At 39.2% G+C, this 14,999-nt stretch overlaps 2 protein-coding genes across 2 annotated transcripts; one reads left to right on the top strand and one right to left on the bottom strand.

The window, feature by feature from the left end:
* Nucleotides 1-1,468: 1,468 nt before the first annotated feature.
* ctsz (cathepsin Z) lies at nt 1,469-7,439 on the top strand. The gene is made up of 6 exons (XM_005804262.3): nt 1,469-1,732; nt 3,794-3,957; nt 4,656-4,835; nt 4,915-5,065; nt 6,038-6,200; nt 6,818-7,439. The coding sequence occupies exons 1-6, from the start codon at nt 1,605-1,607 to the stop codon at nt 6,941-6,943; spliced, it is 912 nt and encodes a 303-aa protein (XP_005804319.1). The 5' UTR covers nt 1,469-1,604; the 3' UTR covers nt 6,944-7,439.
* nelfcd (negative elongation factor complex member C/D) lies at nt 7,044-14,999 on the bottom strand. Its single transcript, XM_005804260.3, has 15 exons — nt 14,808-14,999; nt 13,885-13,994; nt 12,832-12,941; nt 12,610-12,719; nt 12,165-12,272; nt 11,825-11,977; nt 10,485-10,615; nt 10,130-10,295; nt 9,906-10,040; nt 9,566-9,705; nt 9,159-9,273; nt 8,988-9,083; nt 8,777-8,917; nt 7,882-8,011; nt 7,044-7,781 (listed from the first exon to the last, which is right to left on the bottom strand). The coding sequence occupies exons 1-15, from the start codon at nt 14,862-14,864 to the stop codon at nt 7,747-7,749; spliced, it is 1,737 nt and encodes a 578-aa protein (XP_005804317.1). The 5' UTR covers nt 14,865-14,999; the 3' UTR covers nt 7,044-7,746.

Genomic DNA, 14,999 nt, shown 5'->3' with positions numbered 1-14,999 from the left:
TGTTCCTGACGTTTTCAGGACTGCAGGGGGCGCTGCTGAAGACCTTCTCTGACTCTGTGGTGATATCAGCCATCTTCTAAGCCAGTGGTTCCCAAAGTGTGGGGCGCGCCCCCTAGAAAGGGCGCAGTGCCATTGCAGGGGGGCGCTGGATGAATGAATGAAAAAAAGAAAACAGTTAAGTGTTTCACTGTAAAGATGGTTTGTAGTTTGTTTTGTTCCAACCTGAAGTGTGAAGTAAACTTCAGTGGAGTTTGAAAACAAAATATGTTTGTAGGTTTATGTCTGGTTGAACGATGTGTGTGCCCAGTTGATTTTTTTCTTTTTTGGGGGGGATTTTATTGTAATCCATAAACCACAAAATACAAGAAGCGTGACTGCAGATCCTTCCTCCCAGCTACATCCAACAAACTCCTCACTTATATATGTAGTTCTTTTTTTATAGTCTTGCAAGCAATCTGATTTTTTTAAATGCACAAACACACCAACAAAATGTTTATTATTTTTAAATGATTCTGTTCGGTTGCTTACTTCTCAGAACTTGAATTTTTAATAAGTACGTGTTTTTAAGGTGTCATTTTGACCATTCTGTAAGTGATTTGTTGTTATTTTATTTCTTCTTCTTTTTTTTAAAGATCTGTGCATGCTTTCCATATTTCTATTCTATTTTTAACTTTACAACCAGATCTTCTATAAGTCTGTTGTTGAGAGTGTCACTGTTCTGTGTCCTGAAGCTTAAGTGGGAAGAAACACAACAAGTACAGCGGACAATAATGTGGATTAAGTTGTTAATGTGCTGACTCCAGTTAGACAACAACTCACAAAATCACAAGATTCCGTCCATCTTCACAAACATTTAGCATATTCACAATGTGACCCTTCTCCGTCCCCAACTGCGCATGCCTGACACAGTTCAAACAGAAAACATATAAATTGCATATTTGGAAATGTGAACGACAATGCAAAAAAAAAAAAAAAAACCCAAACAGCTGCACTAAGAATTTTAAAAAAGAAAGAAAGAAAAGATTTCACAAAAAATCCGAATTGACCATTAAGGTCTGCAGTGTGAGTGGAGTCTTAGAAAAGCAGAGCCTCTTTAGTCAGAGGCTTCTTCAAATTTGCTGTAATACAGTCTGCTATAGGAGATCACAACCATCACCATCTACAATAACTCTTTGAATAATTTTACATTAATACTAATAACAATAGCATTTAATTTCCTTTTGGGCTCAGTGAAGTAGCTCTGAACTTGAATTGAACTGAAGTGCAGCTTTTCGCTGATCGTTTCACCACCGGACCTGTTTATTCCGCATCTATTCTAAACTTTCTGAATAGTTATTGCTGCTGCCAGTCGCGTTTCATTTAATAACCGTGTTTTTTTTTTTGTGCTCTTTATGAATGCGCCCAGTCACGTTGTTTTTGTGCAACTCGTGATCTGCAGGTCCAACATGTGGCCCGCCTCGGTCATGTGACCCAAATCTCTGCACACCGGCTGCTGATCACCGCAGACCTTCCCCACTAAACAGTCAGTGTCCAGCTCGTCTCCGCCGCCGCAGGGTCCATTTAACCCGTCCTCTCCGCCCCGGTGAGACAGAAAGGTACCGGACATGGCTCGGACCGCCGCGGTTTGCGTCCTGCTCTCGGTCGTTGTCTCGGCTGTGTCCGCCGGACTGTTCTTCAACCAGAACCATCCGTGTTTTGTCCGCACACCGAGGAAAAACAACTTCGGCTTGAGGTAAAAGTGTCGCTGCTTTTTTTTTTTCCACTACCTATAAAAGTTAGAATAATTAAAGTCGGTTAAAAAAAAAAAATAAAATTTTTTTTTTCTTACTTATCCAACACCGTCGGTTGTGGTTTAGCTTCGATGTGAGCCGCTAGCTAATCTGATCGGAGATAGCAGCAGCTATGTAACAAAATAACTTCGTTATACGGGATTAACTTCACTTTTTAAAACACATTATTGTTTTTTAAGTGGACAAAATTCACACAAAGTGACCCTAAAATGAGCCCGTGTGTGAAGTGAGGAGGTTTTTAGTTTCGTTTTCTTCCTGCCAGTTTGGGTGAACAGATGCAGTAAAACTGGCTGATCATCGTCAACGTTCAACCAAAGATCACGAGGTTCGGTCCGGTTCAGACCGAGGAAGTTACTGGACTACAATCTGGTGTGGAAAGAGGAAACCTGGCTGTAAAGGTTATGGGAGGTATTTTTCCCCCAGGTGTTTCCCTGTAAACTGGAATTTCATCAAAAAGTTCTTTGGGTTTTAGTGATTCAGTTCAGAACCACAAAGATTCATTAAATCCTGGTGAAGATATTTCAAATGTTTGCTTCTGCAAATTTTGATTGATGGCTTATTTCTATTGAAATTCTTATAGGAGGGAGGGTAAGCCACAAAATGTCTACAAATTAGGTTGGATGGAAAATTGAGTGGAAGGAAAACCCATTAAAAAAAAAGCCGTAGCTTTGACAGAAATTTAACGCAAAGCTCGTGTTCAAAATGTGTTGACTGCAGCTGGAGTCAGAGGTTCAACACCACCACACTTAGATGTATCCATGGACAAAAGCATCTTACTTGGACTGGTCCATTGCCCAGAGGTCCAAAGTTCACTTTTTAAAGTAAATCCTGCAGTTTAGTTTTTAAATAAAGTCTACATTGTCTGGCGGAAGAGTAGAGAGCCACAGATTAGAAGTTATTTTAGGTTGAGAACGTTTTCGCAGTGATTTCGGGGAGCACCACCATCTGAATGTGTTGCTCCACTGTGTTTTATAAAGTTATACTGCACAGTACTCGGTCAGCTCCGCCGTCTACCTGAAAATTTCAGAACACATCATTTGTATAACGACATTTCCGAACCTTTCTAGCTACTTTCATTTCACACGGGCCACCAGACCTTACTTGTGCCCCCACCAGGTTTAGCATTTTTTTTTTTTTTTTTAATGTTTGCATTTTTAAGATTTTCTAGTTGGTGTTCAGGTATTAATCTTCCAATAACACTTAATTATCATGTGATATTTTCATATTTCCTGTCAACTTTAATAATTTTTTAACTCAAAAACACGACGAGCCGCTGGATGAACGACCGCCCAACACCCAGCCACCAGGCTTAACAGGTTTTCTGGAGAAAACCTTGATTTATGTATTTAAGGCATTTTGCATCAAGACCTCCTTAAATTAGCACACATTAAAACAACACCTACTGCAATACTTTACACCAATTACAGATTATTTATAATTGAGTAAGAACATTTTTACAACCTCTATGCAAAAAGGGATTCTCTTTTTGTTCTTGTGTATTGCTCAGTACAAGATTCATGCAGGAGTCACAGTTTAGGATTGAAACGCTGCAGCTCTACAGTTCCACACGTTACCGGAGCTGGCTGTTATCTCCTCAGCGTTTCTGTTTCCTGAAATTAATATTAGTGCAAACTGGTAATTTTAGCTGTGCAGATCCACCCGTCGGGTTTCTTTTACTTTTGGATGTGGTGTGTGTGTGTGTGTGTGTGTTTAGCATGCTTGAGAAGCAGAGAATTGTGTCCTTCTGCAGCATGTAAGTGTTTGAGTTATTTTCTAATCAAATAAGTGAAACAGAAGCGTGAAAAGTAACCTTGACATGTTAACTAAGAACGTAGCTCACGTACAATGATTGTAGTATGATTAGAAATGGGGCTATTGTGGATTTAAATGCTCTTTGGTAGTATAAAGTTGTAATTTTGCTCAATTAATGTACAGATTGTATCAACACTAAGATAAATTGGTAAAAACGAGCAGAAAGTTGACGGGTTCCTCTCCGTTTCCAGAACCGGTCCTCGGCCCCATGAGTACCTGAACATCTCTGACCTGCCCAAGGTGTGGGACTGGAGGAACGTCAACGGGACCAACTTCGTCAGCACGACTCGCAACCAGCACATCCCGCAGTACTGCGGCTCCTGCTGGGCGCATGGCAGCACCAGCGCCATGGCAGGTATGAGTCAGCACGCTCCAGCTATCACGAGCTTTTAGACGCTAAGTGGTTGTGGCGTCATCATCACAAGGCTGGAATGTATTTTTACATGTATGTGGAAGTTTCATTTCCTCTTCGAGACGGAGCAGAAACCTGTTATGGTTGTTGTTTCTGCTGCTCTTGAAAGCTGCAGAATGTAACTTCTATGACAATGTTGTTTTGTTTTTTTTACATATTTGTTAAAACTATGTTGTGACAGTGTAATGTAAAAAATGAGCTCTTCTCCCAGTACGAACTATAGAAACAGACCACTCTGTTTGAAACAACTGATCACTCTCATGCTCCCCCCCCTCACTTGCTCTTTGCTAAGCTGCAGCTGGTTTACCACAACATAGCCTGCCACCAACGCTAAGGCTAGTTAGCATAGCCACCGATGATGACAGATAAAGTTTTTCTTTGTTTTTACATCATTAGCACTTTGACCAGAATATACAAGGTTGATTGACAGCACTAAGATCCTCCCCCTGGCTCTGATTGGTTGTTTTTGACCATGAGTGGTGGATTTTTGCAGATCGCAATAGTAGCACTTTTCTTTTTCCACAGGTTATTTGTCTCATACCATGCTGTCACGAAAATGTTGACGGTTTTAATAGATATGGAAAAACACATTTTAGTAAAAGTAACATCCTGCAGCTTTAACGAATTATTTCGCCCCTTAGATCGCATCAACATCAAGAGAAAAGGAGCGTGGCCTTCCGCTTACCTCTCTGTGCAGCATGTGATCGACTGCGGCGACGCGGGCTCTTGCCACGGCGGCGATCACAGCGGAGTTTGGGAGTATGCGAACTCTCACGGTATCCCAGATGAAACCTGCAACAACTACCAGGCTAAAGACCAGGGTAAGACCGCCACTGCATGTGGAGCGATGGCTATGTTCACGCATCAAGACATCAACATGCTCTCTGTGTGACCTGAAAGATTGCAAGCTCTTCAACCAGTGCGGTACCTGCACCACCTTCGGACAGTGCAACATCGTCAAGAACTACACCATGTGGAAGGTTGGGGACTACGGCTCCGTCAGCGGGAGAGAGAAGATGATGGCCGAGATTTATGCCAGAGGACCAATCAGGTTGGTTCAGGTTAAAATTCAGTGGAGATCTGATTAGGCCTGTCGCAATAATCAACAAATAAATTAATCGCATGGTAAAGAGAACAATATAATTTTCATTTTTTCTCTCTTTTTACCAAAAACTATCTGACAAAATTCTTCAGTTTCATGCTTTGGTCTCGACTAGCCCCCTTTTTTTAAAAGTACAATTTAGTTTAGAGACTTAAATGTCCATTTTACTTGTTTTGTGGTTTACTTTCATTACTTTGGATAATTAAAATGTCTTCCAGTTCCAGCACTAAAAGTTTATTGATCTTTGAGAATGTGTTCTTGCGTTATTACTACTGCATTTACTTAAAAATCGCCTCGAATAACAACATTATCGTTTATCGCAATAATTTCTGGGACAATTATCGCCCAGCAAAGTTTCTTCTGTCGAGCCGAATCATGATGCTGATCTCAGTCAGAAAATCAGCTTGTATCTTTTTTTCTTTCAACAGCTACGCACTACTTTGTGTTTTTATGCACTTGCTCACCTACAGTCTGCTCAGGTTTTCTGCTTTTCATTAAGTTTAGATCCGAAAGTTATCAAGAACCACAGATGGGTGTTGAATAATCTAAGCGATGGAAATAAACAGGAGAACCTGTTAAAAACCCAAGGAACAACTTAAGATCCCTTTTAAAACAAAATGGTTTGAAGGGTATTATTTCAGTAATCATATAAACTATGAAACATTTGCATAATACTGTATCTGTAACTGACTGCAATCTCATTGTGCAACATAGATCACCAAATGGAGAGTGAGATGTTACAAAACATTTACATTGATATACATACCATTGATCTCTTGTATGTTGATGAAGAACGTGATTCAGGAACTCACCAATGTCTTCCTGTTTTGTTTTTGTATCCTAGTTTTTGTTCTTGTTCCAGTTCATATGTGTCTTTAAGCAGAAACAGGAAGTGACCTGAGATGTTTTCATGTTCTTCAGTTGTGGGATTATGGCCACAGACAAGCTGGACGCGTACAGCGGAGGCATCTACTCCGAGTACCAGGAGGAAGCGTTGATCAACCACATCGTGTCGGTGGCGGGATGGGGCTTCGAGGACGGGGTCGAATACTGGGTCGTCCGCAACTCCTGGGGCGAGCCATGGGTGAGTCCTCAGCAGAGGAGATTCATTATTTTCCATTATTGTTAAATTTGATGTAAATCTAAGCTACTGTGATCTGCAGTTGCTGATGTATCATTTCTTTCTTCTTGAATGGCGGTAATTTAGACTCGATTCACTTCTTGGTGAATTCCTTGCAAATCCATCAGCAGTTTTAAAGAGGAGAAAAGAAATTTATACTGGAAAATCATAGATTAAAAATCTGTTAAATTTGTTTTAGAACAAAGTTCTGTCTAAAATCATAAATGTAGTATTTTGTTACTTGTTGAAGTTTAAAAATATCCCAGATTACAATAATTAGGATTGTAGTGTTTAACCCATTACTGCTTCTATCTTATTTTAATTCTGTTAAAATAAAATAAAATAAAAAGTTCTGGTCAACAGACACTAAAATAAAGAGATTCCTTTTTTTTCTATTTTGGCAAATACTAAAAGTAGGTTTTAATTATAACTCTGACCACTAGATGGTGACAAAGTGCGTTTGCATTGAATCGGCAGTAATATGCACACACAAGCTTGGCTGTTGTGGTTTTATGTATGTATGTATATATATTTATATATAATCAGTCATTCATTCTCGGTAATCTTTTGCCTCTCCTCAGGGTGAGCGGGGTTGGCTGAGGATTGTGACCAGCGCTTACAAAGGAGGAAGTGGCAGCAAGTACAACCTGGCGCTGGAGGAGGACTGCATGTACGGAGATCCCATCGTCCCCAAAGATTACCTCTAGACGAGCTCCGGGTCACGCAATGCTGTTGTCTTCCTATCATAGTGGTGAAGGGAAACTTTTATATGCTTGTACAAAAACAAAAAGGGATTAAAAAATTTAATTTTTTTTTTTTTACATATATTTTTAAAAAATTATGCTGAGCTCTGAAGATTTGCTGTAGTGGAGATTTTCTGCAGGCTGAAATTCTGAGACTTAAATGATTTTTAATTGGAGGGTTTGATGCATCTGGCCTCTAGAGAAATGTTGATGTTTGAACAGCCATTTATCTGTGCATGAAAGACTTGACACACAACTTTTTTTTATTTGTGACGAATCCAAAGCAAAGCAGCACTGAATGTCTTTGTTTTCTGATTATTGCACTACAGGAAATGCAACTTTTAATGTGCCTTATTAGGACTTAATGTCAAACTAGAAATTATGCTACTTTATGTTGAGCAATCCAGCACACCAATATTCTTTGTTTCAAACAGTATCAATAAACACTGAGGTTACTTCAGTCTATGGGAATTATTGGTTTACACAATTTATTTTTTTCCAGCATAAGTGGAAGATTTTCTATATTTGGGATTTTAGTGGAAAAATGTAATGGGTCACAAAAATACTCAAGCATTTTTATTGTGAAAAAGCATGAAGCTTGATAAAATATGGAAAATAAAATATACATGTAGGGGGAAAAATAACACAAAACATTGAGCTGCGTCTTCAGAAACATCTGTTCGTACCTCCTCAAAGTCCGAGCTGAGATCAGGCTAAACCCTGGATTCTCACAGAAAGCCTCTCCTTCGGGTTTTCCAGCATCGTTTTCAGTTAATCATAATGAAGTTTGACTTGCAATGAGCTGAAAAAAAAATAAGTTATCCACATGTCAGGCTTCTGGAAGCTAAAACAGAAAAGGCCTAATTGACTTCTGGGACTCATTTTAATCCGTCGGCTTTTACCAATGAACTCGGCGACCGGGTCGTGTTCTCCCTCCGTGCGGATCGTTCCTGCGATGCTGTCGTTCTCCAGGATGGGCAAGAAGAGCTGCACGAAGACCGACGTGTATGGAGGCGCGATCACATCCAGCACCTTGAAGAGAAACGCTCCAGGATGAACTTTGTATTAAAAAGCAGCTCTCCTTTTTCTTACAAAGTCATAAAAAATATATTTCTACTCACTCCTTTAAGTGTTTAACATTGATTGTATTACTGTCAATTTATTTCTAATTTAAAATGTTCCATAAATATCGGAATACAAAAACTGCTATAAAAATAAGAATAAATTTAGCAGATGAATACAACTGCACTCTGCACTTTCAAGTTTATAAAAATAAAACACCAGCACCTGATCTCATTAAAGGGGATTAGTGTGAAGTATTAATGCCAGACTAACAATAAATAAATAAATTATGAGAATAAAGTCATATTACCAGAATAAAGTAGTAACATTATTAGAACTGAAGAATATTGAACATCTTGTGAAAGTATTAGTTTTACTAATGTAGAAATAATCTGTTAACACATCAGCATCAGATTTTCAGTAGCAGGATTTTGAAATGATTGTGCAAGTAATATGACATTACAACTTTATTGTCATTATTTTGACTTTATGCTTATAGTTTTTTTTCTTAGCCTGGGCCCAATACTCTGTTGTAGATTAATGCAGACCACTGCCACAAAATAAATAAAGGGAATCTAAACAAGTTTCTCAAAATGTGAAACCTAAAAAGCGTGTTAATACTATTGCAAAGCACTGTATCCTTTTACATGATTCACAGAATCTGACCAAAGTATTAATGCATTATAGTAACAGCGGCGCATTTCTTTCTGTTTCAACCCAGGCTCAACAGGTTACCTCAGTGACAAAGTATCGAATGAGGGAGATGTCCGTGTTGAGTTTCTCCAGACACTTGCGGATGTAGCTGACGACCGGCAGGACGTAGCCGCGGCTCAGGAGGTGAACCATTCGGTCCAGCAGAGTCTTCTTCAGCTCCAGCTGCAAGGGACGTAAAATATCACTGAGGATTCAGAGAAGCAACAAGCGGGACAAAGTCTGAGAGGCCCACCTGCTCCATGACGTCCAGCTGAGAGTGCTCCGTCTCAAAGAGCTTGATGAGCAGCTGCAGGACCTGCGGGTGCAGCAGCTGGTGGCACGTGCAGATCTGAGCCCAACAACATTTGCTGCTTAGACTTCATCTTTAAAGAGCCAACACTTCCACCTGTTAACGCCGTCATACCTCGTCTAGTAGGGCTAAATGGACCGGGGTGTGGTCTGTTTGCAGCTGGAAGTAGCGGGGCTCTGAGACGGTCCAGTCCACCCACTTTAAAACTCCCATGGCAACCACTGGAAACCTGCACAACAGGAATTATCGCCAGTAGAACCAGAGAGAGGCGGGAAGAGAGGTTCATGACACTAGAGAAAAACCCAGATTGGTATGTGGACCAGAGGAGAATTAAATTTAATATAAATAAATGTAAAAAAGCCCTTTTAGTTTTTCTGAAGTCGTTGTTCTTTTAACAAATAGAATCTAGAAAAACTAAAAAAAATAAATAAATTTCTTTTTTCCATCACTGCAAAAACATAAAACCTTACCAAATACCTTTTGTTCAGTTTTTAGTGTAAATGTCTCTGTGTCTGACTCACCGGATGCATTGGTATAACGTGCCGAGTTCAGCCACCAGCTCCGTCGCTCCTTTGTTCTCGTTACAGCAGAGGTTGTGAACGGTCTCAATGGCCTTGGATGTTGTCTTCAACTCCTCTTTATTGATGTTGACTCTCTTGTTCTGGTATTGAAACAAAGTCCGTTTTTAAAACACTTGTCCTTTTCATTCCAGTTTAGAAATATGTGATGATTTGTGTTGGTCTAGAATATAAAATCAGATAAAATACCCAACAGTCCAAGGTGTATTCTAGAAACTACATCAATGTTAGTGATTTGCTAATAATAGATACAGTGTGCAAAGAGCGTCGTTATATTCTGTACCTTCTTCCACGTCTCAACCACACTGGCAGCATAAGCCAAGATGTGGATGTATTTGTGTTTATGGTCCTGATTAATTTTTGATCCAGGCTTAAAAAGTGACTGCATGAAAAGGTCCAGAAAGGCGGGCACCCTGATCTACAGACGGGAGCAGAGGTTCGGTTATCAGCAGCAACGTAAGGATGCAGTGGATGGAAACAGAATCAGAGAGGCTTCATCTCCTCTACCAGCTCCACAGGAGGAGGGTCCATGCTGCTGAACATCTTGAAGAGAACAGTGATGTCGGCAGGATTCAGGGCTCCTTTAGACAACATGGCACCCAAAGCCTGGCAGGCTCGAGGGTAGGCTGCTGCCGTACCAAGAGCAAGGGTTATTTGACTGGCATCATGACCCCTGTGACAGACACAGCATCAGGGTTATTACTGACACTTATCACAAACAACCCGGCTACAACAAAAGCACAAGGGTAGATTTCTAGAGAGTTAATTATTAGATTTTTGTCTCTTCCATCTAATTCAGTTTAGATGGGAACCTTGTTAACCCTCGCTCTATAACTTTTGCTAAATTACGAGGCAGCCGTACCTCTGATGTGCCGACTTCTGGACCTCCTGGCTGATCCTACGAACAGCGGAGCCGCCCTGCTCCTCCTGAGCCAGGATGGACATCATGGCCTGGGCAAAGAGGTACGTGTGCTCACCATGACACACCATTTTCTGCAGAAGACAGAAGAAGAACAGAAAAGATTATAGTTTCCAAATGAGCTCTTTCCATTTACAAAGCTGATGTAAATCAGGCTTTCTGTGGTTTTCTTTGAACTTTTCAGCACTTTTCCTCAAAAAATAGAAAATGAACACGAGAGATGCATCGTTCTTCAGTTAATCTTCTATGTAGTTAATATATTGTCAGCTAAAAGCTCTTAAAAAATTGTGTTCTTGTCAATAGGATACAATTTATTTCAAACTACAGAAATGGTCAAATTCATTTACCACCCTTTCTAGAGATAAAATTTGTGTGATAAACATGTTTGTCAAAGATAACATCAAAAATAAAATATGAAAAGTCAAAAAAAATTAAACATCTTTAAAAAAAAAAAATCATGTGTGGACAGGAATATGTTCAGATGCTTTTTTTTAATAAGAATCCAAACTGTTATGAGAAAAACTGGTCATTCAAGCATGTTTTACCCAAAGAATTAAAGGACAAAGACTCAGACCTGCAGTTTTTGTTAAAGTTTACTACAATTTTTTTATTGAAAGTAACTAATTTGGAAAGACTTTCTTTTGCCAGACTGTCATTTTTTGTTACTTGTATGAATTATTGTCATTTTCATCCTTAAAATACCGAAATGTTCATTCAAATTTATATTTTGGTTCATCTGATGATGTAATTTTTAAATACTAAATAAGTGATAATTTGACCAGTTACTCAGTACTTTATACCAAATAATTTTTTTACTCTTCAGTAATTCTGTGGATGGCTAGTTTCTACTTTTACTTGAGAATAAATACGTTGAAGTAGTGCTACTCTCACTTGAGTACTATCTTTTGGTATTCTACTCACCTCTGTTTTTAAGTCTTTTTAAGTCCAAGTCTTTTCTACCGATGAAAGAGCCTCGATAAGTGAAAATAAAATGATACATAACCATCTAAAGTTTCTGTTTAGACACAAACCTTCTTGGATTAGAAATATTTCTGAAGCAATAAATGTTTTGGACAAGTTGTTTTGTGTGACATTCAGGAGATGCTGATTGGTTGAAAACAAAATCCAACTTCCTTAAATTTGGCCCGACAGCCGAGTTCAAAAGTTTAAGCTGTTGCCTGATCAGAGGAACTATGCTTCTAGTATTTTTTTTTTTTTTTTTTTTTAGAAATATCAACTTTACCTTCACCTATAAGTAAAACAGGAACACAAGAAAGGCTCACAGCAAACTCTGGCAGGTTCTTCTCTAGGTTTTCTTCTCCTCCGTCCAGCAGCGTGGCTAAAGACGTCCTCAGCACCCGGGAGAAAACCTCCAGCTGCTGACACGCTGTGGAAACACTGGTGATCTCTCCCTGATAGCCTGCATCAGAAATGAGCTGAACAAGAAACAAAAAAACACAAAATATGAAGATGCTTCTTCAGCCACCAACCTACACATCATTTTATTTGTGGACACACAGGAATTAACTAAAACTGAGTGCAGCAGGATATCAGAAGAAATAACTGGTTCATCTAATGTAAATAATTTTAGATCAAATCAAAGTAGAAAATATATAACTGTACCTTTACAGTGAAGTTGAGCATCAGGCAGTCGGGGTGAGCCTCTGCCAGCTTGTAGAAGAGATCCCTCCATGTTGTGTGTGCTATCATCTGCTCGAGCCAAGCTGGAGTCTAAAAACAAATCAGACGGTATAAATCTGGACTGGTTTGTACGGACTAGAGCTGTGAGATACTGGGAGAATATGCAATATGGGAAACATTATGATGGGGATGTGAGGCAGCAATAAAAACCTGTTCCATCATTATGAAATCATTAAAACTTTCTGTGAGGTTTTGGACAATTTTAATGGAAGTATCCATCCTTCTGGTGAAATATATTATTTTGCAGACAGCAAACGAGGGACATTTTAAATATAAGATGACATAAGATAATGATTGCAATTTGATATGCAGTTCTAACAGGGACTGAAATGTAATGAATCTGCTCCTTCCTGCTCATAACACCCACCTCTCCCTCAACCGTGAAGATGGAGTCGGCTTTCTGGGGGTCAAAGTGCTTTATCAGGAGACTCTTAAGGTGGTTTTCTACTCGCTCTTGGACCTGAGCCGGTTCTACACCTGAAGCCCAACGAAACAGCTTACAGATAAGTAACAAAACATCGATACACTCCACAATATAAACAGATGATAAGGCGTTTCCTTGCTAGTTTTCCTGTGTTTCTTTACTCACCCATCTGAATGAGCCACTCTGCCAGCAGATTAACAGTCTGTGCAACGGCAGAGTAGTTCTCAGAGAGAAGCTGGATGACGTGTTCTGGAGAGCCGCCTGCTTGGAAATATCTGCAACAGCAGCAGCAGCAGGGCTTTTAATACTTCTCATGTTTTTGCTTTTTTGATCACATCTAAATGTTGCAGATCAAACTATTAGCAACACCAGACAAAAATAACCAGAGTAAATAAAAAGACATTTCATTTATTAGAGGAAAACAGTTATCCAAAACAACCTGGTGTTATGTGAAAAGTTACTAGTACACTAAACGTAGTAACTGGTTGTGCCTTTCATATGGGCAACAGGTAACTAGTTATATACCAAGAAATACAATTAAATCTTCAGATAGGGCTAGATTTCCTTGAATAGATTTTCTCTTTTCATTTGAAAACTATTTTTTGAATTTCCTCAAGCTATCTTGTCACATTTAACTGTGAGAAAAAGTCAAAATCTGTCTAGTCTGTTACGGGGTAAATGCTTTCTCACCTCACTGTGTGTAAGTTTATTAAATGTCGCAAACATAGATAAATTGCGCCCCCTTCTGGTCAGTTTAAATATTTACAACAATCATTTATTGCCAAATCAAACACGCACAATTATTTCTGCCATATAATAAATAATAGCAGCTGTGTGAAAGTGGAGGTGCTCAGGGTTTGGAGTATGTCAAGGTTTTATCTGTATTAGCATTTGTGTCCACTGGACAAGTTATTGGGTCAAACAAAATGTAAATCTCACTACAGTTACACTATAAATTCATGCAAATGTAAAGTAAGCCTTTTAAATGTAAAGAAAAGTAGTGATATACATGTTTACTGTATGAAGCTTTTTCCAGTCGTAGGCTAAAGCATTTTGACTCACTTGGAAATATATGTGGTAGTTCTGAGCAGAGCTGAAGTTTTTATGAAAAAAGCTGATGAATATTGTTGTGTGAGGATGTAACAGCAGTGATTTGTGGGTGTGTGTGAGAGACGCACAAGGGTTAAACCTGTGCGGTATTTTAAAGAAGAACCTCACCTTTTTAGGGTGTTGAATATTGCAGGCTCCATGATGTAGTCCCTGCTGGAGAATTTCAGCAGACAGTCCTCCTGAACTTTCCCATCATTTTCCTCATCGTACCCATCCTCCTGAAAGATTCAATGATACGCCTCTAAAAGGAGCTAAAAGCCTGGAGAGTTCACTCAACATATCTCGCTTTCTTTCTAAATCATTGTTCTGCACTAATCAGTCCGATTTTGCACAACTGCACACTTGCTGTACATATATTTACATATACATATCTGCATTTTTTTTTTATCTTTGCAAGGACTGCTCGTTGCTTTTTATATTAACAGCATTTCATATTTTTACAATTTATAGACAACTACTACTCAGTGGTAGTTGTTATTGTGTCTTGTCTCTATGCTGTAACTGCGAAGTAATTTCCCGGTTGGGATGAATTAAGTACTTCTATTCTATTCTATTCTATTCTATTCTATTCTATTCTATTCTATTCTATTCTATTCTATCCATTAACGAAACTTAAAAGTGATGCCTTTGCACATTAATGACAAGGTGCAAGATGCAAATATATACAGCTTTAAAACTGTGTGCTTACACTTTGATCAGAGTATGCACAGCTGATACGCAATTCAGGATGAAACGTTAAGGCAGTTACTGAATATAAATGCCATAGTTTTTGTCAATTACAAACTGAAGCAACTGTTTTCAGCTAATATAAATGCTCTGTATTATTATAATTTTACATTTATTAAACCCTTAGACTGGATAGAACTGATTTTGATGTAATGTGATTACATAAATATCCCAGAAAGCTGACGGGAACAGTAAAATCTGAGAAGTTAACCGGGATAAAGCTCCGTGTCTGAAGTTAGCCAGCTAACCGAGCTAATGCTAACTAACGGTCACAAAAGCCGAACAGCAACAAGTCCCGCTCTCACCAGCGGCCCCTCCGCGCTCTCCCAGTCTCCTGCCCCTCCGTAATATTCATCGTCCATGGCGACGGGAAGAAAATGACACGCTGCGCCAACCTACACTGACCCAGCTGCGACTGGTAAATGCTGGTGATAAATATAGCCTCCTTAGCAAGTAAGCTAACAACAACTGGAGGAAGATGGCGACATGGTGACGAC

Source organism: Xiphophorus maculatus, chromosome 20 (assembly GCF_002775205.1).
Source record: "Xiphophorus maculatus strain JP 163 A chromosome 20, X_maculatus-5.0-male, whole genome shotgun sequence".
Classification (NCBI taxonomy): domain Eukaryota; kingdom Metazoa; phylum Chordata; class Actinopteri; order Cyprinodontiformes; family Poeciliidae; genus Xiphophorus; species Xiphophorus maculatus.
The sequence above is the reverse complement of the archived record's forward strand: the minus strand, read 5'-3'. Positions and strand labels throughout refer to the sequence as shown.

Excerpts from the sequence above, each read along its gene's own strand:
- ctsz (XM_005804262.3), top strand. The coding sequence starts at position 1,605 with ATGGCTCGGACCGCCGCGGTTTGCGTCCTGCTCTCGGTCGTTGTCTCG. Across the intron at positions 3,958-4,655 it reads CAGCACCAGCGCCATGGCAG|ATCGCATCAACATCAAGAGA; the intron begins GTATGAGTCAGC and ends TTCGCCCCTTAG. Across the intron at positions 6,201-6,817 it reads ACTCCTGGGGCGAGCCATGG|GGTGAGCGGGGTTGGCTGAG; the intron begins GTGAGTCCTCAG and ends GCCTCTCCTCAG.
- nelfcd (XM_005804260.3), bottom strand. The coding sequence starts at position 14,864 with ATGGACGATGAATATTACGGAGGGGCAGGAGACTGGGAGAGCGCGGAG. Across the intron at positions 12,273-12,609 it reads TCTTCACGGTTGAGGGAGAG|ACTCCAGCTTGGCTCGAGCA; the intron begins GTGGGTGTTATG and ends ATTTGTTTTTAG. Across the intron at positions 10,616-11,824 it reads AGAACCTGCCAGAGTTTGCT|AAAATGGTGTGTCATGGTGA; the intron begins GTGAGCCTTTCT and ends TGTCTTCTGCAG.